Source organism: Panthera uncia, chromosome X (genome assembly GCF_023721935.1).
Source record: "Panthera uncia isolate 11264 chromosome X, Puncia_PCG_1.0, whole genome shotgun sequence".
In the NCBI taxonomy this organism is placed as follows: Eukaryota; Metazoa; Chordata; class Mammalia; order Carnivora; family Felidae; genus Panthera; species Panthera uncia.
The window spans coordinates 107,237,737-107,261,785 of NC_064817.1; the positions used below are offsets into that span (position 1 = coordinate 107,237,737).

At 43.2% G+C, this 24,049-nt stretch overlaps 1 protein-coding gene across 7 annotated transcripts in view; it reads left to right on the top strand.

Annotated features, from left to right (window-relative positions):
• Positions 1–23,039, top strand: part of INTS6L (integrator complex subunit 6 like) — a 56,354-nt gene extending 33,315 nt beyond the window's left edge. For 3 of the 7 annotated variants that reach the window (XM_049644319.1, XM_049644316.1, XM_049644321.1), the window contains 10 exons: positions 321–453; positions 9,257–9,351; positions 10,408–10,518; positions 12,773–12,991; positions 13,638–13,761; positions 15,320–15,462; positions 17,054–17,288; positions 19,705–20,082; positions 21,186–21,279; positions 21,877–23,039. In XM_049644319.1, the coding sequence (XP_049500276.1) occupies positions 321–453; positions 9,257–9,351; positions 10,408–10,518; positions 12,773–12,991; positions 13,638–13,761; positions 15,320–15,462; positions 17,054–17,288; positions 19,705–20,082; positions 21,186–21,279; positions 21,877–21,985 (1,641 nt within the window). In that variant the 3' untranslated portion in view covers positions 21,986–23,039. The remainder of the gene's footprint in view (positions 1–320; positions 454–9,256; positions 9,352–10,407; positions 10,519–12,772; positions 12,992–13,637; positions 13,762–15,319; positions 15,463–17,053; positions 17,289–19,704; positions 20,083–21,185; positions 21,280–21,876) is intronic. The other 4 variants (XM_049644320.1, XM_049644318.1, XM_049644317.1 and 1 more) reach the window with 4 other exon arrangements.
• The last annotated feature ends 1,010 nt before the right edge of the window (positions 23,040–24,049 follow it).

Here is a 24,049-nt window from a genome sequence, read left to right on the forward strand (position 1 = left end):
AGAGAATCCCAAGCAAGCTCCATGCTCAGTGTGGAGCCCGACATGGGGCTCAATCCCACAACCCTGGGATCAGGACCTGAACTGAAACCAAGAGTTGAATGCTCAACCGACTGAGCCACCCAGGCGCCCCTCATTTCTTAATATAATGTATACAGGAATTGCGATGTGATTTAGTATGACATATTTGGGCATAACCATAGGCTAGAAGCACTATTGCCATTTTTAAATTACATAAATTAGCTGTGCCTTAGATGTTGCTGGGAGTTTGGTTTCACATAAAATCCTTATTGTCATAACTATATATTACTTCATGTTTTTAGGTATTTGTTACCAGCAGTGGAAAATACAATGAACTTGGTTATCCATTTGGTTATTTAAAAGCCAGTACGACTTTAACTTGTGTAAACCTCTTTGTGATGCCGTACAACTACCCAGTTTTACTCCCTCTTTTAGGTAAGTAAAGTATGTGCCACTTTATCATCTTTAAACTCTTTTTTAATGTTTTATTTTATTTTTGAGAGAAGGCGGGAGGGGCAGAGAGAAGGAGACACAGAACTCCGAAGCAGGCTCCAGGCTCCGAGCTGTCAGCACAGAGCCCGACGCGGGGCTCGAACTCACGAACCGTGAGATCATGACCTGAGCCGAAGTCGGATGCTTGGCCGACTGAGCCACCCAGGCGCTCCCACGTTATCATCTTTAAAATACAACAGAGGGGCGCCTGGGTGGCGCAGTCGGTTAAGCGTCCGACTTCAGCCAGGTCACGATCTCGCGGTCCGTGAGTTCGAGCCCCGCGTCAGGCTCTGGGCTGATGGCTCGGAGCCTGGAGCCTGTTTCCGATTCTGTGTCTCCCTCTCTCTCTGCCCCTCCCCCGTTCATGCTCTGTCTCTCTCTGTCCCAAAAATAAATAAAAAAAAAATGTTGAAAAAAAAAAAAATTAAGATACAACAGAAATGAAAAATAGGATAATGGCCTAAGCATTTTAAATGTAGTCCAAGAGCGATAGCAGGATATAGAAAAATTTGAAAACTGCTTTGGAAGGATAGCATTTACACACTGTTTTCTGTTCTGTTCATTTTCTTGCTGTTTTTTTTTTTTTTTTTTCCACATCAGACAGAAGGGACGCTTAGCTCCAATACTGCCGTTCCCCATGCCCCCCTCTGCGCCCCCGGCTTAAAGTGCACTTGGCTTTTTCGTAGACTAATTTGGGACACAAAATTCCATTGATTGGGGTTAATGCTCCAAGAACCTCTCCAGGAAGTAGGCCTTCTGTGCGGGTTTTGGCTCCCACTCATTCCTCCACAAACGAGTCTTAAATGCTCTGGAGGCATCTGTTTCAGGCAAGTTAAGGAAACAGGTACAAGGGTAAATTCTGTAATGACTGTAGTTGTAGAAGCTGCAGTTTCCATGGTACAATTCTACAAGGAACAGCTTCGGCAGCTGTTACTGAGATATCACTGAAAATGTGAGTAGAGATTTTTTTTTTCTCATTGAAAGAGCCGCATCTGTTGAGAGTAATAGAGTACCACGTGGCATCCTCCTAGCTGTGAATTGCGAACATATTTATTTGGTGGGGTTTTTGCAAAAGGTGTCAACCTTTAAGTTTAACCTAGTCATTAAAAGCATAAGATTTTTAGTGCTGTGAACTCTATTTGTACTAAATGTACTGAAAAAGCAATTCTTTTAAATGTTGCAGGTTAGGAACGGGCCATGGTAAATGTATTAGCATGGTTGTTTTGTACATAGTCTACTTCACTTCTTAGTCTAATCTAAAAATATCCTCTAAAAGGTGATTGTCATTGGGGCGCCTGGGGGACTGACTCGGTTAAGCTTCTGACCTTGGCTCAGGTCATGATCTCACAGTTTATGGGTTCAAGCCCTGCATCGGGCTCTGTGCTGACAGCTCAGAGCCTGGACCCTGCTCCAGATTCTGTATCTCCCTCTCTTTCGGCCCCTCCCCCACTCCTGCTCTGTCTCTGTCTCTGTCTCTATCAAAATTAAATGAACATTTAAAAAAGTTTGAAGGGTGATTGTCATTGCTATAAAATATAGGTTATGTCTTTGATATTAATAAGGGTACCAATAAAAAGTACCCATATTTTGTAGATTTGTTTAAATTATAAACAAATATAAATTCATACAAGTATAAATATAAGTATAACAAATATAAATTCAAACATGTATAAATTCATAAATAAGTTTATTATTTATTAGTGACTTATTTCCTTAAAAATATTTTTTAAAACCGAGTGTAGTTGATACACAATGGTACGTTAGTTTCAGGCGTACAACATAGTGATTGGCTAAGTCCGTATGTTACACTGTGCTCATCACAAGGGTAGCTACCATCTGTCTCCATACAACACTATTACAATACCATTGATTACATTCCTTATGCCGTGCCTTTTAGTCCCGTGACTTATTCATTCCATAACTGGAAGCCCGCACCTCCGTCTCCCCTTCACCCATTTTGCCCATCCCCCTCCAGCCCCTCCCCTCTGGCAACCATCGATTTGCTCTCTGTATTTATAGGTCTGATGCTCCTTTTTGTTTGTTCATTTGTTTTGTGTGTTTAGATTCCACATATGAGCAAAATCACATGGTATTTGTCTTTCTCAGTCTGACTTATTTCACTTAGCAGAAAACTATCCATGTCACAATCTCATCCTTTATGACTTCAGTTTTCACAACTGTAAAGGGAGGGATTAGACTAGATAATTTACACGTAGGCTGTTTTATGGTATTATTTTTCTATTTTTTAAACTTTAATTATTTTTGAGAGAGAAAGACAAAGCGTGAGTGGGGGAGGGGCAGAGAGCAAGAGGGAGACACAGAATCGGAAGCAGGCTCCAGAATCTGAGCTGTCAGCACAGAGCCCCAGGTGGGGCTCAAACCCGTGAACCTCGAGATTATGACCTGAGCCAAAGTCGGATTCTCAACTGACTGAGCCACCCAGACGCCCCTATTTTTCTACTTTTAAGACTATATCTTATTTTGAGATAATTGTAGATTCACATGCAATTGTAAGAAATAATAAGAGAAAACCGGTGCAGTCACTGTGGAAAACAGTATGGAGGGTCTTCAAAAAGTTAAAAATAGAACTACCATATGATCCATAATCACACTACTGGATACATACCCAAAGAATACAAGAACACTAATTCAAAGAGATACATGCCCCTAGATGTTTATAGCAGCATTATTTTTAATACCCAAGATATGGAAACAGCCCAAGTATCCATCGATCAATGAATGGATAAAGAAGATGTAGTATATATACACAATGGAATATTACTGAGCCATAAAAATGAAATCTTGCCATTTGTTGCAACATGGATGGATCTAGAGAGTATAATGCTAAGTGAAGTAAGTCAAAGAAAGACAAATGATTTCACTCACATGTGGAATTTGAGAGACAAGAGAAACGAGCAAAATGAAATAAAAATAGAGAGACCAACCAAGAAACAGACTCTTTTTAAAAATTTTATAGTGTTTATTTATTTTTGAGAGAGAAACGGACAGAATGTGAGCAGGGGAGGGGCAGACAGAGAGGGAGACGTCGACCCTGAAGCAGGCTCCAGGCCCTGAGCTGTCGTCACAGAGCTCCATGTGGGGCTCGAACTCACGAATTGCAAGATCATGACCTGAGCCGAAGTCGGACGTTTAACCAACGAGCCACCCAGGCGCCCCTCCCCCCCAAAAACAGACTCTTGGCCATAGAGAACAAACTGACGGTTACCAGAGGGGAGGTGGGTGGGGGATGGGTGAAGTAGGTGATGGGGACTAAGGAGGGCACTTGTGCTGAGCACCGGGTGATGTATGGAAGTGTTGAATCACTGAACTCTACACCTGAAACTAGTATAACACTGTATGCTAACTAACTGGAATTAAAATAAAAACTTACAATAAAAAAAATAATATTGATAGAGAGATGACACCAAAAGCACAGGCAACAGAAGCAAAAATAAACACATGGGGCTACATCAAACTTAAAAACTTCTGTGCATCAAAGGACATAATCAGCAGAGTGAAAAAGCAAGCTATGGAATGGGGGAAATTCTTCAAATCATGTATCTGGTCATTTTTTGGTGTGTGTGTATGTGAGGGGGGTAGGTTTTCTGTTTTCTGTTATTCAGATTGGGTACTTTCTACTGTTCTCTTTCCCAGTTTACTGATCATTTCCTCTGCCCCCTCCATTCTGCTTTTGAGCTGTTCCATTGAGCTTTTTACTTTGGTTATTGGATTTTTCAGTTCTAAGATTTCCATTTGGTTCTTCTTTACATCTTCTGCTTTTTACTTTCTCTTTCTTTGATGAGGCTTTCAGTTTTTCTCACTTGTTTCAAGCCTGCTTATAATTGCTCGTTGAAACATTTTTTATGATGGCTCCTTTTAAAATCTTAATCGGACATTTTTAATGTGTCTGTCATTTTGGCGTTGGCATCTCTTGATTGTCTTTTGAATTTGAGATCTTTCTGGTTCTTGGTATGATGAGTGATTTTCAGTTGAATCCTGTTCATTTTCAGTATTCTGTTACGAGTCTCTATCTTATTTAAGCCTTCTGGTTTAGCTTCCTGTCACACTCCTGGCAGAGATTGTAGGTACTGACTCTCCTCAGTGCCAGGAGGGGGTAGAAGTCCGGGTTCTCCACTTGGCCTCTGTTGACATTCAAAGGGAGGGGCTCCTTCTTATTGCTGTGGGGGGCGGGAGTTCTGGATCCTCACTAGAACAATACCTTAAGAATTAGGAATTCCTTGTTACTCCTCCCCACGTGGTCTACATGGACACCGCAGGGGTGGGGGTGGCCTTATCACCAGAGGGCAGTGGAAAAGTTCTATAGAACTATTCTGGGCCAAATTTTAGGACCTCATCTTTGGCCTAAGCTCAGCCTGCCTTCCAAAGTATCATATGAAAGTGCCCCTAACTAGAGTAGCTGGTCTCCCATTAGAAACTGAGATGTGCTGCACTTCACAAGCCCTCCTCCCTCTAGGCCTGGCCTTTGGTGGTCTTGCAGGTAGCAGAGGTCAGATGTGGACATGGGATAATGGTTGAGTTGTTCTTCCTTTGTCTAAAACCTGTCGCACCTAAGTTGCCGCATGTTGCGCCCTCTCACTCCCCAGTACTACGTGAGGTCCTGGCACTGTGTTCTTGGTCCCCCGTTAGGCTGTATCACTCTCTTCCCCAAGTGTCAAGTTCCCTTTCTCCGTGAAACGCTTCTGTCCCAAGAGATACACGTGCCTCATTTGTTCCTGGTCCTCCTTACGCTGTGACACGGAGCATCCCACCCTGCCTAGAGTGTCACCATCTCTCGGTAAACATCTCAAACCAGAAACCCCAGAGGCACCTTTGATTCCTTCCCCTTCTCCAACACCACACATCCATCTGAAGGTCAGTCCATCCTTGACTTATTTCTCATTCTGCCATTTGGCTTTAAATATCCATTTTCAGGGACGCCTGGTTGGCTCTGTTGGTAAAGCATCTGACTCTTGATTTCAGCTCAGGTCATGACCTCATGGTCATCGAGCCCTGAGTTGGGCTCTGTGCTGAGCGTGGAGCCTGCTTGAGATTCTCTCTCTCTCTCTCTCTCTCTCTCTCTCTGCCCCTTCTCTGCTCTCTCTCTCAAAATAAATAAATAAACATTAAAAAATAAATATCCATTCCCACGCTTTTCTGTAACCTGTGTCTTCCCAGGAGCACAGGGTTTTTCACACCATTTGAGGCTGGAGGTCCTTGTGCCCCCGAACCCCAAACTTGAGTTTCATGTGGAGTTCTGAAATGGACACTCTCAGCATTTCCACCATGATTTCGCTTTCTGGGTTGTGCAGCCCCATAGTGTTAAGAGTATGGACTACAGAGCAAAGCTGCCCTGGTATGGATCTTGGCTCTGCTGTTTGCTTGCTTTGTGATCTTGGATAAGATACATAGCTTCTCTGTGCCTTAGGCATTTCATCTGTAAAATGGGGGGTAATGATAGTGGGGGGTACCCCAAAGGCATTTAGTTGGGATTAAATAAGTTAATATCTATGTTATCTTCATAGCTCTTGAAGGCACTGCTAGTCCATATTAAGGACATTATATAAAGATATAGGGCTTTTTTGCAGTTTGGTGGACAGGGCATTGAGGAAAAGGGCAAGTTAAGTCACATATACCTCCTAAAGCCCAGGAACATCACTGTATTACTGCATAGTTGCATAGCTGTCCATTAAGGTCACCCTTGTTTTTTTTCTGTATTAATTCAAGATTTCCATCAGAAGTAGTTAATCGAGGTTTAATTATCGAAGCACTAAAACTTAACCTGGAATGGGTAAGTGAGGCTTAATTGGGTCAATGAGCTATCACAGGAATCATGTCAGTAGGGTGGCAACCAGAACAACACAGTCGGCAAGAAGATTATCTCTCACTAAGGAAATTATTTTTTCTTTTCTTTTTTTAAAAATCTTTTTATTTATTTTTGAGAGAGAGAGCGAGCAGGAGAGGAGCAGAGAGAGAGAAGGTGACACAGAATCTGAAGCAGGCTCCAGGCTCTGAGCTGTCAGCACAAGGCCTGACATGGGGCTCGAACTCACGAACCGTGAGATCACGACTTGAGCCGAAGTCGGTCGTGTTAACCAACTGAGCCACCCAGGCGCCCCAGGAAATTATTTTTTTCTATCGAGGGCCAACAACTACAGAAATGAAGACACTTGTTGTAGCTTTGTCTTTTAACTTAAGAACCGGGACTTGTGCAAAAAATAAAATTCAGATTCAGACCAGTTATGATCAGGAGAACAAGAAATGGAGGCCCAGAAAGGGAAGCGATTTCTCAAAGCTTACTCTGCCAAGCGTGTGGCTGAGCCTGGAGCTCAAACCCACATCTTCCCCCCCCCCTTTTTTTTTTGCTGCCGGAAATGGGGAGAAAGGAATGGAAGAGAAAATGTCAGTAGTCTTTGAGGTGTCAGCAGTTATCACTTCACTTTCCTATCCTCTGGTCTCCTCGTCTTTCAAATGTTGACGAGTTGGTTGTTTATGGCGTCTTCGGGGTCCCATTGTGGAGACTCCGTGTGAATGGCGACCTCATGCCATGGAAATCATTCACTGAGCTGCGGAGAATGTGACTAAAGGGGTGCTACCCCAATGGCTCTCTACCCTTAATCTAGATTGTGGAACATTCTCTCTCTTCTTTCCCCCCTTTCAAAAACTCCGGCAAGAAATAATTAGACTGAATTAGACTAATTGGTGGAATCATTGCAGTTGGCATTGCTAGAAATGTTAAGAGTATTCTTGACTCTCGTTTCACTATCTAATCTGTTTATATCTAGATGTCTCCCCAGTCTTGTGGTCTTTCAATTTGTCAGTTTCCAAAACTCTGCTTCATTCCCAACAGACTCCACATAAAGACCCAAGTGTAACAGGATATTTCCACAGTCTCTCATTCCTTTCTGTCAAGATATGAATGGTCTTTAAAGGACCTGCATGTTACAATGAGCCAGAAATCTCTTCAGATCTGGTTTTCTTTGTTCTTTCTACCCTGCACCAAAAGAACAAAAGACCTACATTTTATGACTTTGTAAATTCATTTAAATTAGTTTCGGCAGGGGTCAATCATTTATTATAGCAGTAAAAGGAAGAAAATGTGTAGTTGTTTTTCTTAACTAGTAATTCAGAATTTCAAAGAATAGCCCTAATCATAGAGAAATTATGCACGTGGCGTTGGGATGCTTTTGTCCCTGGAAGTAAAGCATTTGGATTTTTTTTGGATAAGAGCCAATGAAACCTGAAAAAACAAAATCGAAGATGGATTTGAAATATCTTTGGTATTTATAGTAAGCGTGGCAGGCTCCTGTTGATGTGTGGGGCTATTGATTTTGAATTATTATATAAAATATATTTTTTCTTTCCCTCAGAAGGGAATAATGACATATTTTGAAAATTTTCCTGTAGTGTATAGAATGCATTTAGATTATTAAAACAATTAAATTTAAGTGTGAAAAGATAGATCTGCTTACTTAAGGACAGTGTCTTTAGTGGTATTAACACACATGGTATTCAAGAGAATATATTTAGTTGTACAGAGTTTTGAACTACAACCTAACATCTCTACTAGCTTTTGCTAGTGCCATGACCCAATTGGTAACTAGCATTTGACAGACGCAAAGTTTGAAAATGAAAGAAATGAAGAAGGCGGGGCGGGGAGGGACTATACAAAGTATAGACTTATTAAAGAGGATCCAAAGCATAATTTGGAGTTTGCGGTCTCTGCCTGAAAGTTAGAGGCTTTGCTTTTGTTCTCATATACTTTGTAAAGCTTCTTACCTTGACCTTTCAGCCAAAAGTGTAACACTCACTGTTTACTTCTCTATTCATTACTGAGATATAACTGACATGTAACATTATATTAGTTTCCCATGTACAACATAATGATTCAATATTTGTATACCTATTGTGAAAAGAACACTGGGAACACTGGTTAGCATCCATCACCACACAGAGTCACAAATTTCTTGTGATGAGAACTTTGAAGATCTACTCACTGAGCAACTTTCAAATATGCACAGTATTATTAACTATAGTCGCCAGGACTTTATTTTGTAAGTGGAAGTTTGTATCATTTGACCACTTTCAGCCATTTCGCCTGACCCCTTCTCCCCACCTGGCCTCTGGCAACCACCAATCTGTTCTCTGTGAGTTTAATTTTTTTGTTGTTGTTGCTTTAACAGCCTTTATTTATTTATTTATTTATTTAGAGAGCCAGGGGGAGGTGGCCGAGAGAGAGGGAGACAGAGAATTGGGCAGGCTCCGTGCTGAGCCCCAGGCGGGACTTGAACTCATGTGAGATTATGACCTGAGCCGAAACCAAGAGTCAGACCCTTAACAACCTGAGCCACCCAGGCGCACCTTAACAGCCTCCATTTATCAACCAATGTCCGTGGATTCCCCCTCAGTGCACATAACTACAGTAGTGTTACCAGCATGTAGGAGGTCAGAAAAATATTTCCTGTGGCTCAGAGGTGGTGCTTTAATACTAGATTTTATGTAGCTTCACACATGGAAGAGGCGTAGGTAACTTGAGAATTTGTTTTACTTACTAGAAAAATGCTATATATAATGTTGGCAAAGAGCACCCAAAAAAAGACAATCAAATAAGTTCCAAAGAAAGGTTCGTCTAATGTAATGTTTTAATTACACTGAGATTTCTAGGAAATGCTATAATGGATGTGCTTGATTTAGATCTTGGAATTTAGGACTGGAATAACGTAATATTTTGTTTGGTTTTCTCTTGCAGATGACTTGTTTAAAGTTCACAAGCTTAAGCCAAATCTGAAGTGGCGACAGGCTTTTGACAGCTACTTAAAAACTCTGCCTCCATACTACTTATTAGTATGTATTTCTGTGTATATGTGCATTAACTGTATCAGTGATGATTCTTGTTGCAAGAAATGTCAGTGAGCCAAAAACTTGACCCCCGAAATGAGACAGATTTTTTAATTTCTAAATATCTGTATCGCCACCGTCTTCGCGAATTATGCGTAAGACCTTGGAGATGTCATGTTGGCACAAAAGAGAATTGCTTATTTTATTTCCTTTAACTGCCATGGTTATTTTTATAAAAACACATCTCTGTTTCTCTGAGCAAAAGCAACCTTGTGAAATTGGAATTTTGGAATTTGCAAAAAATATGTCTGGATTCATGTATGAATGTCAACTTCCCTTTTTAACTCTAGAAATTTTCAATGTGGGGTTTCCCTCTGAAAGAAGAAATTCTGGAAGGCGGCATATGTGCCAATTGCCTGTCAAATGTGTTCTAGACACAGCAGGAAGCGGGGCTGCTGGTTGGGGGAGGGGAATCCAAAAAGAATCAAAAGTTACTTGGCCTCATTTGGGTGTTTACAACTTGAGAAAAATCTTCGTGATGCTTTTGAACTGGTCATGTAATCGAAATCAAGATTACCAAAATCGTTTCAGAGGCGGATGTAGCAAACCTTAAGCCAAGTTTCTAGAGGTGAAAAGGCAGAATCTTAAATGGTACTGTTGGTGTCACTGGAAGGAGAAATTGGGGTGCGTTAGTATTTACCATGGCAGGAATGGGGTGCACGATAAAATGCAATATGAAATGACTTTATGACTTGGGAATTAAGACTGAAAGCAATTTACCTGTTTGAATATGCTGTTTCTTGATCTTCTTATCCCACTCTCTTCTGATTTATTTATTTATTTACTTATTTATTTATTTATTTATTTACTTTTTATTTTTTACTTTCTGCTCCTTACTCCTCTGCTATTTTCATTGCCACTTTTTAATGTTCCATGTTTGGTTTTATGTGCAGCACCTTGACTTCTAAGAAATGAATCATGTCCCTTTGCCCCTTATAACTGAACTTTGAGTATTTTAAGATTTATTCTATTCTTACTGTTGTGTATTTTGTTTCCTTATAGCCATTAAAGAAAGCACTAAGGATGATGGGAGCTCCAAATCTGATATCAGATAATTTAGATTGTGGACTTAGTTACAGTGTTATCTCTTACCTTAAAAAACTCAGCCAACAGGTAGTATTGGTAAAAACAAACAAACAAAAATCCTTTGCCCTCAGAAGTGCATTTCCTTATTCTTTAGTGTAATTGTCATTTTTCAAATTAAATGTGTATATATCTCTCCACTTTATGGATTAGTGATAATGTGATTCTCTATGGCTTCTAGCTTCACCATTAAGCTGCAGCTAAGGGTCTGTCAGTGTCATTGGATGCTGTGCCGTTTCTCCTTCTGCTTGCCAGTTTGTGCTACCCACGAGCTGGTTGACATCTTGTGGCCTAAGAGGGGCAGAGGCTTAAGAAAATGATCTCATGGGTCACATGTTGTCTATCCTCAACCTAGTTTCTCCTCCAATCACACTGGGCTAGCGCATCCCCCTTCTTTAGGTCGGCACACTGAGGCATGGTGTGCCTCAACGTCTGGCCTGAAATTAGTTCTTAGGCAATAAACGTATGCACACGCTCTTTCTTGGCGAGGGGGAGATGAGACCAGTGTTCCTCACGCTGGAGAGTGATAGGCCCCTTGGGGACCCGAAGAGTGAGTTCAACCTCCTCTCTTCTTGCCCTCCGTCCGTTCCTTTATACCCCCACCTCATTTACCATTATTCACCTTGTCCCTTGCCTGCCCCTCTATTAGTACCTCATCCTCCACTCACCCCTACTTACCATACTTCTCACCTCTACCTAGCCCATTCTTGCAGGATGGAAGAGTTTCAGAGCTACTGAGGTAGAGCGTTACTGCCATACGAATGTGTTACGTTCTATGACAAATTAATGCAGCCTTTTTACTTTCTTCTTATGCACAAGGGTGCTCCCAGGTAGGGGGCAGTGGTAGCGTCTGCAGTGGCAGTCAGGCTTTAAGTCACATATGTCTGGAAGTTGGGCCTTTAGAAGACAGACAGCCGTAAGCAAAAGAGTGTCAGATTTCACTAAAGAACCAAAATGACTCCGCAGTTGGGGGACGCTGACACACCTTACTAGGATCCGGCACAAACAGAAGTATGGTCTGGAGTTTACCAGCTCCTGCCGGTCCAGTGTGCTCATAAATGCAAAAGAAAGCACAGGCAGACCTAGATTTCTGGTCCACCGAGCGTCCCCGTGACCCCCTTTCCTCTCCGCCAATAGATTTTTGTTGTTGTTGTGAATGTTTTGTTTTGGTTATTTATTGATTGATTGACCTATTGATTTACATATATTTTTTTATTTGATGTCTACCTTAGGCCTTTAAGGCTGTGTCAGCAGGGTATGGCCACCAGGAAGAATAGTGAGCAGAGTTGAGTCGTGCAAGTTCTGGGACCTTCTGGAACACGTTGCTTGTGTAGTTTTCTAAATGAGATTTCGGGACCATTTCTGGAAACAGACCCTTCATTTGCTCTTATCCCTTATTTCATGACTTAATTTTGTGCCAAAGATAAGAAACATACTTAATTCCAATCATAGTGAGAATTAATGAATCTCTCCGACCTAACCGTAAGAAATGAAAAATCCTTTTGGGCTTACTGGGCACTGGTGGAATCCCTTCTTTTAAAGAAAAAAAATTATTACTAATTTGTAATCACTCTAATCACTAATTTAATTACTAATTTAATAACAACTATGTCACCAGTGTTCCTTGAACCATGTATGTGGATCACCAGATATGCCCAATATATTGCTACAAGTCACCATCAGGCACTATTTATCAATGCGGTTTAATAGCGTCCATTAGGATTTTTTTGTAAGTTAGCTAGAAACTTACTGAGCAGATATTACAAATCATTTGCGTGGTAACGTTTGTTAAATTTAAGCATTACTTTTTTGGGGGGTGGTCCGATATTAGAAACAAACAGCTGAATTATTTCCAGATGTAATGCCAATCTGTGTAATCTGAATTTTAGCCCTAGTTTACATTTATAAATACAGAGTCTTAAACCTTTATGTCTGGGTCTGAAATAAATATATTGACTTAGACTAGATTTTACAGCAACAAAATGTGATTTTAAATGTCTATGAATGTAATTCTTATCCATGGTTTCCATTCTCTCCATGATCCAATCATAATTTTGCCATTAGACAAGAGAAAAAAATGTAGTAAGTTATTTTTCTCACCCCCACCTCCCTGTTTGCTGTGATAGTGCAGAGAAGCACAGGGAAATGTTTAATTACCCATTTTTCTGTGATTTACAATTGAAAAGTGTTCTGTGGGGTTCTTAAAGTGTTCCCTTTCTTAAGTAGTAAAAACAACAGTGATAATATAGATCTTTTCATAACATACTATGTACTTTCATTTTAGACCAAACTAGAGTCAGAACGGATACTAGCGTCCGTGGGGAAGAAACCTCCCCAGGAAATTGGAATCAAAGTGAAAAATCATTCTGGAGGTGGCGTGTCCTTTACCCACAGTAAAAATTTTAGAAAACTATTGAAAGAAATCATAGGGGAAAGTGCACCAAGACTAACAGAATTGAATACCAAAGAATTTGCTGGCTTCCAAGTAGGGCTCTTAAACAAGGTAAATTGTGGACATAAATACTTTGTATTTGTTTGAGCTTGTCTGATGCATTTATGCCATAGTATTTTAGTTTTGAAATAATTACGATCCTGTTTTGGACTTCATACTTATCAACGGTTTAGTTTAGGAATTGCCCTGCCCACAGACGCCAATATGGAATTAAATGTGCAAGATATGTTTGGGGGTAATGTCTGTGAAGGATAAAGGGGAGAGAGAACAGGAGTTGGCAGGGGAATCTTCAGGCCACACGGCTGATTTAGCACCTGTGAGAGGAAGGGACGAGGAAGAGAATTGGGTGTGAAGGGTCTCAGGCAGGAGTGCAGCTTCGAGAAAGTCTTGGCCAGCCCAGCAGGGACCTCTAACACCAAGATTTCCCATAGAGGAGGTCCACATTGGGCAGAGGTGGCCAGGCCAGTTGACACACTTGGGAAAGGATATTCTCAGTGGTTTGAGCATGTTGTGGGTATATTAGAATTTGGAACAAGGCCAGCAAAGGCGAGGTTTCCACTGGCAAAATTCTATGGTAGTTATTGTATTGAATATCCCTCTCTTCACTACGATTTTACATACACTGCAGCATTAAGAATTACATTTCTATATTAAAAGCGTCAGGAGTAACTGAAATTATTTGTTCCATTTCAAACAGGATTTGAAACCTCAGACATATAGAAATGCTTATGATATTCCACGTAGAGGTCTTTTAGACCAGTTAACCAGAATGAGATCCAATCTGCTGAAAACACACAAGTTTATTGTTGGACAAGATGAAGGTAAATGAACAAAGAAGTATTTTTTGTTGATTAGGAAAATATCAAGCCTGACTTACATGAAAGTGCTTATTGCATAACGGGTAGGTTATTTTGTAATACTTTCAGGCTTAGAATGCTCATTTTCACCTGTTCTCAGGTTTTAGGGCAGGTGTGCATTAATTGGCTCACTGAGAGTGAGCATTTTTTAAAGTTTTTATTTGAATTCCAGTACAGTTAACATACGGTGTCATATTAGTTTCAGGTGTATAATATAGTGATTCAACACTTGCCTACCTCACCCGGTGCTCCTCGCGACAAGTGCCCTCCTTCATCCCCATCACCTGTTTCACCCATTCCCCTCACCCACCTCCCCTCCGGTAACTATTGGTTTGTCCTCTATGATTAAGAGTCTGTTTCTTGGTATATCTCTCTCAAGGGCGAGCATTTTGATAGCCACTCCAGGTTTAGTGAACTGGAAAGTGGCGGGACCTAGGTCTGTCAGATTTTGGAAATGGCACAACCCAGCCTGTCGTGATGAATTCAGTCCGGAATTCCTCATTTACATGAAAATTATGAAGCTGGTAGTGTGTAGGACAGTTGGTGATGGTGTACAATTCCCCTTTACTCCATTGTGTTCATTTGAAACAGGGTCATTTGTCCATTAAAAGGAGTTAAATCTTAGCCTGGCCGACCTCCTAAAATTACATACCAAGTTCTGTGGAGAGGAGGGAAGCTTCTCTAGGAAGGGAGCCTATAGATTTAGTCACATTCCCCAAGAACGGAAGGCCTACTAACCAAGGTCTCTGGATGATAAGAGAGAACCATGGAGGCCAGGCTCTTTGAAATGCAGCACAAATATGGTGTTTCAGGCTGGGTGGTGGCATACAGGATGTCAGCCCATTTTCAAACCTGGTTTGAGGCCTAAGGGCGTTGTACTTGGCCTAGTGATTTGAGCTTGTAGGGAGTAGTGATGGTACCCTGAGTAGTGAGTGGGATGAAGAGAGATAATTTTAGATCTTAGAATTTGAGATGTTTTTAAATGTTTATATTTATTTTTGAGAGAGAGAAAGCGCACGCACGAGCAGGGGAGGGGCAGAGAGAGAAGGAGACACAGAATCAGAAGCGGGCTCCAGGCTCCGAGCTGTCAGCACAGAGCCTGACGCAGGGCTCCAACCCATGAACCGTGAGATCATGACCTGAGCTGAAGTCAGATGCTTAACCCACTGAGCCACCCAGGTGCCCCCAAAAGTTGAGATTTTAGACTATTGGATGCCAAGGTACACGTTGCCAAACCAGACTATGATCATGCCCTCTTAAAGTTTTATTTATTTATTTATTTATTTAGCACACATGCACACATGTGAGCAGGGGCGGGGCAGATAGAGAGGGAGAGAGAATCCCAAGCAGGCCCCATGCTGTCAGCGCAGAGCCTGACACGGGGCTCGATCCCACAAACCGTGAGATCGTGACCTGAGCCGAAATCAAGAATAGGATGCTCAACCTACTGAGTGTCCCCTTGTCCTCATGATGCATACACTGCAGCTGTGTACCATTTGTTTCTTTGCCGGTGATTTTACAGATTCCCTTCATAGTGTTCCAGTCGCACAAATGGGTAACTATCAGGAATATCTAAAGACACTGGCTTCTCCGCTTCGAGAGATTGATCCAGATCAACCAAAAAGACTACATACTTTTGGCAATCCATTCAAACAAGATAAGAAGGTAAGATACCTATTTCTAAGTCTGCTCAAGTTGTGATAGTCTTGCTATAATTCCTTTCTTCTGGGCAAGGTGAATATAAATCAGAGGTTCTCTGTTGGTTGACAAGATAAAATAGGACTCCAGGGCTCTCTGTAAATGGAAAGTGGGAGCCTCCTGATACAAAGGTGTGTTGTTTGAAGAAAAGAATAAGTGACATTTACTGAGTACCTAGTAGGAGTTGGTGTTTTACGTGATCACATTTAATGGCCACAACGGTTCTGCAGATGAGTGTTACCACGTGTCCTCTCATAAGAAGAAATCAAGGCTCACGGTGGTCAAGCGGTGTGCTCTGAGTAGCACAGCTGAGAAGAGCCAGGATTTGAACCCACATCTTTCCAGCTCCAGAGTCTGTATTCATTCCCACCTCTGCACACTAATTCCTTTAATATTGAGATCACCAGTTATTTCCTGTTTCCATTACTCGGATCTCTAGTGCTCTAGCCAGACGGTGATGAAGTGTTCATCTTGAAATAGGAAGTACTACGTGATGCTGCTTTCTTTGGATTATCCTAGTAGAGATCTAAATGTGAGGTGTGTGTGTGTGTGTGTGAGAGAGAGAGAGAGAGAGAGAGATACCGACTTGACCATCTAAGGATGAAGACAAATGGGGATTCTGTTTGCACACATGGAGAAGACTATTGGTGTTAAGCTGCAGACCATATAATAATCTGTCTGGTAACAAAACTAGACTGAGAGATACTCCACTTCACCCCAATCCTCAATTAATTGGACTTTTTCTTAATTTTTCTGTGCCTTGGGCTCCTCATTTGAATCCCTGGGGATAATGATTACACTTACCAGAGTCCTGTGCAGTATTGAGTTAGTGCATGTACCCATTTCAAACATGACCTACATGCAGTAAATGCTCAGGGTGTATGGTTTCCCCTTTCTGTACCGTGTTGCTTTGGAAAATGCCTTGGAAGCGTCATTTATCATGATTTTATGAAAATGTTTTCATATTCTCAGGTTATCCTTGGATGGGAACAGCTTTTAGCTAACCCTCTGCACTGATGGCTGTCATCCTTTACCTACCCCCAAGAATGAAAAGCCCCCAAGGTGGACATATTTGAACCTCCGTGAGGTTGCTGTTGGGACAGTGACATTTTCTGTCAACCTGCTCTCTACCGTCCACATGCAGCGTTGTGTACAGTGATAGTCAATATTTCTTAATGATGCATTTAAAGCACAAAAGCACACAAAAGGGAATTGGTTCACTTGCCAAGGGTCGCTTCCGAATGGTCTGTACTTCCTCCGAAAAGTAACCTCTTCGGTTGATGCGAGTTGCTCATTTCTCAAGCTTTCTGGTTAATCATGATTGTATTGTGTTTGACCTTGGCAACACGTTATCTTTTCATTTCCTCCTTGTTTCACCGAGACTAGGTCAAGATGGGACTGGAGTAGCACTTTCTGAGAACAGGGTCTAGGTGGGGCACGGTAAATCTCTGGCCCGTGATGAAGACGTGTGTTGGTAACAGGATGTATGGTTGAGTGTGCGCGTGCCGCGTGCGGGCACTGTGCTCTTTAATGGAGAGTGTTCATTGGTGTTTTCTAGGGAATGATGATTGATGAAGCAGATGAATTCGTGGCAGGGCCACAGAACAAAGTGAAGCGCCCCGGAGAACCCAACAGTCCTCTGTCATCTAAGAGAAGGCGGAGTATGTCCCTGCTGTTGGCGAAACCACAAACACCACCCACTGTAACTAACCATGTGGGCGGAAAGGGACCACCCTCAGCCTCGTGGTTCCCATCTTATCCAAACCTCATAAAACCCACCCTTGTACATACAGGTATAGAGTAGTGGTTGTGATTTCCTTATGGCTCCTAGAAGACTAACACTAAACAGCCTTATTTTCCTTTGTGTTCATTTCCTTTGTATCCGCTTTTTGTTCGTTAAGTAAACCATTATTAAATCATCAATGTGGTAGGTACAAAGGGCCCCGTGGGGAGCAGAGTCACTGTCTGAGGCAAGAAGATCCATACTTATGTAGTAACTAGCACAAGGGGGAGACATGGGGATAGGAGCGTGTTGCTGCGTGAGTCAGAACGAGGAAGCAGGTTCTCGACGCAGCAAGAGAGAACCAGCTAAATACGAGGCTGGGTCTGCACTGGCTCTCTGTGTCCTCAACTCCTGCTCCCGCTCTAGCCCAGTGCGGTCTGGCTCTGCCTCCCCACCGCACTGAGACAGGCATCATCACGGCTCCCAGGGTCTGTTGCGTGTTCCCATTGCTTCTTCGCGTCACTTGTCACAGTTGTTCACTCCCTCCTCCCTGGAAACTTTCTCAGGTTCCCAGACACCACACGTCCTAGTTTTCTTTTCCCTTTGATGGCAACTCCTCTTCACCCTCTTTTTCTGGTTTCTCCCCTTCTCTCCCACCTGTAAATAGCGTAGGGACCCAAAGCTGGATTCCAGACACCAACCCCCCACCCCAGGTGATCCCATGCAGTCTTGGGCTTTCCAGGACATTTACATGTCAACAACTCGGGTGTTTACACCTTGCTTCAAACTCCAGACCTAAATTTAACCATGGACATGGTATTTCCACTTAGGTGTCCCATACATAGACCAATAAAACTCGGTTTCACGTGTTTCGTCAGAACTCCTAACCTTCGCGCTCTCCAAAACAGCTCTGCTTGCTGCCTGCCGCAGGCATGACTCTTAATGTTAAGTGACACCATCCGGCAGTATGCTGGTAAAGGTGCAACAGCCAGCTGTCCGAGTGTGTGGGGGCCGGGAAGGTGAAGCCCTGGATTATAATGTTTGCAGGTTTCCACAGTGTAAAGGATGCCAACGTGATCGCTGTCAGGCCATCAACATGAGGTCACTGGGCCAGATCAGGAAGAGCACACTCCCGGCACCGTTATTTCCCCAGGGGTTCAGTGAAGACCCTCGGAGTCACCATGATTTCTCTTTTATTCTTCTCTCACTTCCATCCCTTAGCAAGTGCAGACACTTTGACACCCAGTCTCTATCCCTCTAGTCTGTGCTGCCACCGTCTGTCCCCAAGCTGCTACAACAGCTTCTCATCTGATTTCCCTGCTCTCCCACTTGACCCTCCTGACCCATCACTGCCCTGCAGCCCGACTGACCCCGTGCGCACGGAAATCCGACCCTGCCACGTCCATCCCGAAACCCGCCACCAACTCCCCCGAGCACTCAGAACACAATCGGAGCTCCCGACGCTGGTCTACACGCTCTGCAGGACCCGGGCCTGCCCTCCTCTCCTGCACGCGTCCTCTGGGTGTCCTCCTTGCTCTCTCTGCCTCTGTCCTTTGCTCCACGGCCCCGGCTCGTCCCCTCCTAGGGCCCTGCACTGGCCCTCACGGCAGCCAGAAGTCCTCCTCACGTGCACAGGCCGCCCTGTCTCCTGCTCCACGGGTCACCTCCTCAGAGGGCCCTGCCCGACACCGTGGTCACGGAGACTCCCCCTCCTCTCTGTCACATCCCTGATACCTTCCTTCCCAACAAGAATTCAAACTGTATTATTCCCCTTGCCCAAATTACACATACCATCTGACTTCCCCATGAGGATGTAAGTTCCGTAAGGATAGGGATTGTTCTTGTCTGTCTCGTTCACTGCCGATCCTCCAGCTTTGTCTCAGTGCCTGGCAGGAAGGAGGCAGAGCATGTGAAGTAGAGGTGTCAGGCCTGGAGTAAAAGGAAACCCATTTCCTTGTCACAGAAGGGAATGATGAGAATCACAAAGATTTTTGGTGACGGACTACATGTAGAGCCTCGAGGCCTAACGGCCACCTCTGTTTTCTTAGAACTTTTGAGATAGAGAGGAGAGAAATTGAAGGGGGCCCATGTAGTCTGGTGCCAAGCTCGGTGAAGCCTGGCATTTTCTTTATTTTCTTAAGCATGGCATTTTATGTGTAAATTACAGAAATCGTGACATCAAGTGAGACTTGCTGCCTTTCAGCTTGTAAAGCACAAGCAGCCACTAAACCACGGGTGCCAGGGACCTAAGAACGCTCAGTAGTTGTCTTGCCTGACTCGGTTTCCATATGTATTGGGAGTGCCGTGAAGAAAAGAAGGTGGTTTTGTTGTATTATTTTCCTGGGCTCGGTTTGAGGGGTCTCAGCCTCCCATCTGTACGCCTTCTTGCTTTTTGAAACAAATAATTTCCTCAAACGTGAAGATCTGCCTGTGGGGTTGATATAACTCACCCACCTCACAGTTTACCTTCTTGATTTGGCCTCCAGATGTCACTGTCATTCCTGATGTCCATGAGGAGAAGAGGGAAAATGGTCAGATCCCACCCGATGGCTTCTTGTCAAAATCTGCTCCCCCAGAGCTTATGAATATGGCAGGAGATGGTATTCCACACCACCACCAGTTGGATTCTCTATCTGACGACTTCACTAGTCTAAGGAAAGATGGCCTGATTCACAAACCTGGTACGCATGCACTTCTAGGAGGAAGCAAACACTGCAGTGTCTCTGTAGATGATCGAAAAGCCTCAGTGACACCCACTTTGGGAACTGTACCAAACACCTTGCAAATAACTCCTGCTATGGCGCAAGGAATCAATGCTGATATAAAACATCAGTTAATGAAGGAAGTTCGAAAATTTGGACGAAGTAAGTAATGAAGGCACAAGTATCAATAATATAATGGGAGGTCCTTCTCATAATCCTATGATTCAGGATAGATTCATGCTATCTCTGGAGGTATTGGGGAAGTATTGGGTTTTCACATAATTTATTATTATTTTTTAATGTTTATTTTTGAGAGAGATTGAGAGAGAGCACGAGCAGGGGAGGGGCAGAGAGAGAGAGGGAGACAGAGAATCTGAATGAAGCAGGCTCCGCACTGTCAGCACAAAGCCTGACGTGGGGCTCAAACTCATGAACCCATGAGATCATGGCCTGAGCCAAAGCTGGACGCTCAACCAGTTGAGCCACCCAGCACCCTGGGTTTTCACATAATTTAAAGTGATTCCTCTTGCTTTAACTAAAAGGACCCAATACACCCTTTTCTCTTTTTGCACCTTACTGATTGTAATAGTTTCCTTTTGCTGCTGTAACAAGTTGCCACAAACCACGTGGCTCAAAACTGTACTCCCCTTACTGTCATGGAAGTCGGAATTCTGAAATTATCTTCACTGGGCTAACAGAAAGGTGTTCCTTCTGGAGACTCTAGGGGGAATCTGTCTCCTTGCCCTTTCCAGCTCCTACAGGCTGCCTGTGCTCCTTAGCTCCTGGCCCCTTCCTTCAGCTTCGAGCCAGTAACGTCAGGGCCTTCTCTCCTGTCTAGCCGCGCTCCTATCCTTACATCTTTTCTCTCTGGCTCCAATTCTACTCCCCACCTCTTATTATTTGGATATTTGTGATTACACTGATGCATAAGCCTGGATAATCTCCCCACCTCAAGATCCACAGCTCAATTCTATCTGCAAAGTCAAGTCCCTTTTGCCGTATACGGTAACATATTCACAGTTTCCAGGAGGTAAGATGTGGACAACGTTGGGGGCCATTGTTCAGTCTGCCACATTTGTTCAGTGTTTACAAGAGTTTCCTTAGTAGCTGATGCGCGGATGTTTGGGTTCGAGTGTTTAAAATACAAATGATAACTTTCCACCTGTGAGGATTGATTACTGAGGATGTGTAAGGATTGAATTTTATTTCCTATTCGTATTTTTTAAGAATACTGAGGTTTTGGGGTTTTTTTTAAATATCTTCAGGGTACGAAAGGATTTTCATTCTGCTTGAAGAAGTGCAAGGGTCTCTTGCAGTCAAGAAACAATTTGTCGAGTTTACCATCAAGGAAGCTGCAAGGTGGGTGTAAAGTGGAGACCTTCGTTGTTTGTCGTTAAGCGGTAGGGCCCGATGCAGAATGGGGGTGGGGGGTGGAATGAGCTGTCCCTTGGTTTTCTCAAACCCTGGCTCTCTCTCGTACTTAAGGCTGTCTCCGGAGGCATCGAGATTGGTATTATCAGAGTCCGACTCATTCACCCATGGCTGTGGAATCTTCTAAGCTCACCACAGCCTGAGGTGGGCTCGGGCCCTCAAGCTGGCACTGTCAGTATTTGCTAAGCCGCATCTTTTTTTGTTTGTTTTTGGTAAATTTTTTTTGAATGTCTATTGAGACAGAGAGAGACGGAGCATGAGCGGGGGAGGGGTAGAGAAAGAGGGAGACACGGAATCCGAAGCAGGCTCCGGGCTGTCAGCACAGAGCCGACGCGGGGCTCAAGCTCACGAGCCGCGAGATCATGACCCGAGCCGAAGTCCGGATGCTCCACCGACTGAGCCACCCAGGCGCCCCTGCTAAGCCGCATGTAGACCACCAGTTCCACCTTGTGCCCCACACAGTGCCTTGCACATCGGAAAGGCTTCGAGTATCTTTTGGTTAATAAGATTTCTCTTTATCTCTAGGTTTAAAAGACGAGTCTTAATCCAGTACCTTGAGAAGGTACTAGAAAAGATAGACTCCCACCACCACCTCAACAACGTTAATCACATCAACAGAAGGTCATCATGTTAATGCAAAGACCAAGGAGAAAAAAGGGCAAGTTTTCTATGCTGTACGATGGAAGATGATATTGTCAAAGCTTCCTAGAATGTTTTAGGCAAAGGAATTGCCTTCCCGAAGCTAAGAAAAAGCCATGGAGCTTTTTTTTTTTTTTTTTTTTTTTTTTTTTTATGGTTCTCTGGAAGTAAAAGCTGGCTAAGGGTTTTTCTGGAAGTATTAATTTGTTGTTTTGTTGTTTTTTTCCCAGTTGAGGAAGGTGATATTATTAATTCAGCAGGTCAACTTCAGTAAGCACTGTCACCCCTTCTAATCTTTATTTGTTTTTGAGAGAGAGACAGAATGTGAGCAGGGGAGGGGCAGAGAGAGACGGAGACACATAATCCGAAGCAGGCTCCAGGCTCCGAGCCGTCGGCACAGAGCCCGACGCGGGGCTCGAAGTCACGAACCGCGAGATCGTGACCTGAGCCGAAGTTGGACGCTCAACCGACTGAGCCACCCAGGCGCCCCACTGTCGCCCCTTCTAGATGTGACAAGGGTTTCCTCATATGAACTTTGCTGTTCTGGGCATTTCCAGAGTGACTAAGAGCCACCTGTAACGTGGAGCACTGCCTGGTGGTCATCTTGTGTGTGCCGAACAGAGTTTTCAACAATTCCTAGTTGTGCCTTTTAAACCATGCAATATTCAGGACAGTTTGAAACAAAGAGTAAGAAAGCTGCTATTCGGGTAACTTATTTCTCTGTGGGAGGGGGCAGGGTGAGTCACAAATGATCTACCTCCAACTCTCTTCTATTTTGTCTAGAGACATTACAAAGTGCACCTGAGGCTACCCCAACCCTGACATTTGTTCTTGCGTGTGATGACCGAAAGTCTTCAGGCAGACTTGTATGTTCTGTGCTTTGGGAGCACTAAAAGAAAAAAAAATAATGTATATATTTCCTTTAAGGTTTATACAAAGGTTTATATGGAGCAGTATTGTTTTGTCTGGATTAATTTGCAGAAATTTAAGTGTACAAAGAGATTTTGAGTTTGCATATATAAAATAAATCATTTTATTGATTTTCACAAGTTTGTTAATGCTGGAGACATTTCTAGTTTTATCTTTCCTGTGACTTGTTACTCCTTTCAGAAAACAGAATGCACATTATAAAGTGAAGATGTTAACATAAGGATTGAAACTTCAAAACATCACTCACAGAACCCAGCGATGTTGGGGGAAATGGCAGAGCAGGGTATTCTGGGGGTCAGTCCCTCTCCAGAAACACTGAAAACACTGAAAAAGACACCTATCAGAATGAAGGACTCTGGAAGATAGCAAAGGTTTATAGCAACCAAGCGAACACTGAATCAGGAGAAAAGCCAGTGAAACATGATAAGAGAGTTTTGTGGCATTTGAACGTATTCTTGCCCCACCCCCCCAGTCTTGAGGATGACAGCTTACGTTCTATGTGTGGGTTCTCGCTTCTGGAGGGAGGAGAGTGGACCTCAGTCCCAAGAAATTATGTTTGTTTGAACCTGTCTGGAGCTCCCTGAAGGATTAACGTAAGGGGGGCAATTGCTTCTGGTTCACCCAACTCCTGGAAGGAAAAACTGGGGAATGAGTTACCTTGGAGAATGAGGGCTTTGAAATGCTCCTGTGTGTGTACCTGGATATCTAGAAAACCATGTGCATGCCCGGGGCAGGGCTCAGAGTCGAAAAGACCTGAGAAGACCATAAGATTTCACCTCTGGTGAAGCGTTAGGCTCAGCACCATAGTGGATAAACTAGTCAGAGGATCAGTAAGGAAAGAGCGCACTTGAGCAATGCTATACATCAATTAGGTCTGACAGACACCTGTAGAGCGCCCACCCAACAACAGCAGGGTACATATTCTCAAGTGCTCACAAAGTACTCTCCAGGATTGTCCGTATACTAAGCCATAAAACAAGTCTCAATGAATTTTAAAAGATGGAAATCATACAAAGTAGCTCTTTTGCCATAATGGAATCAAACTAGAAATCAATAACAGAAGTTGGATACTCATCTCATACCAGACACAAAAATCAACGAACGATAAATAAATAGGAGCTAAATCCCT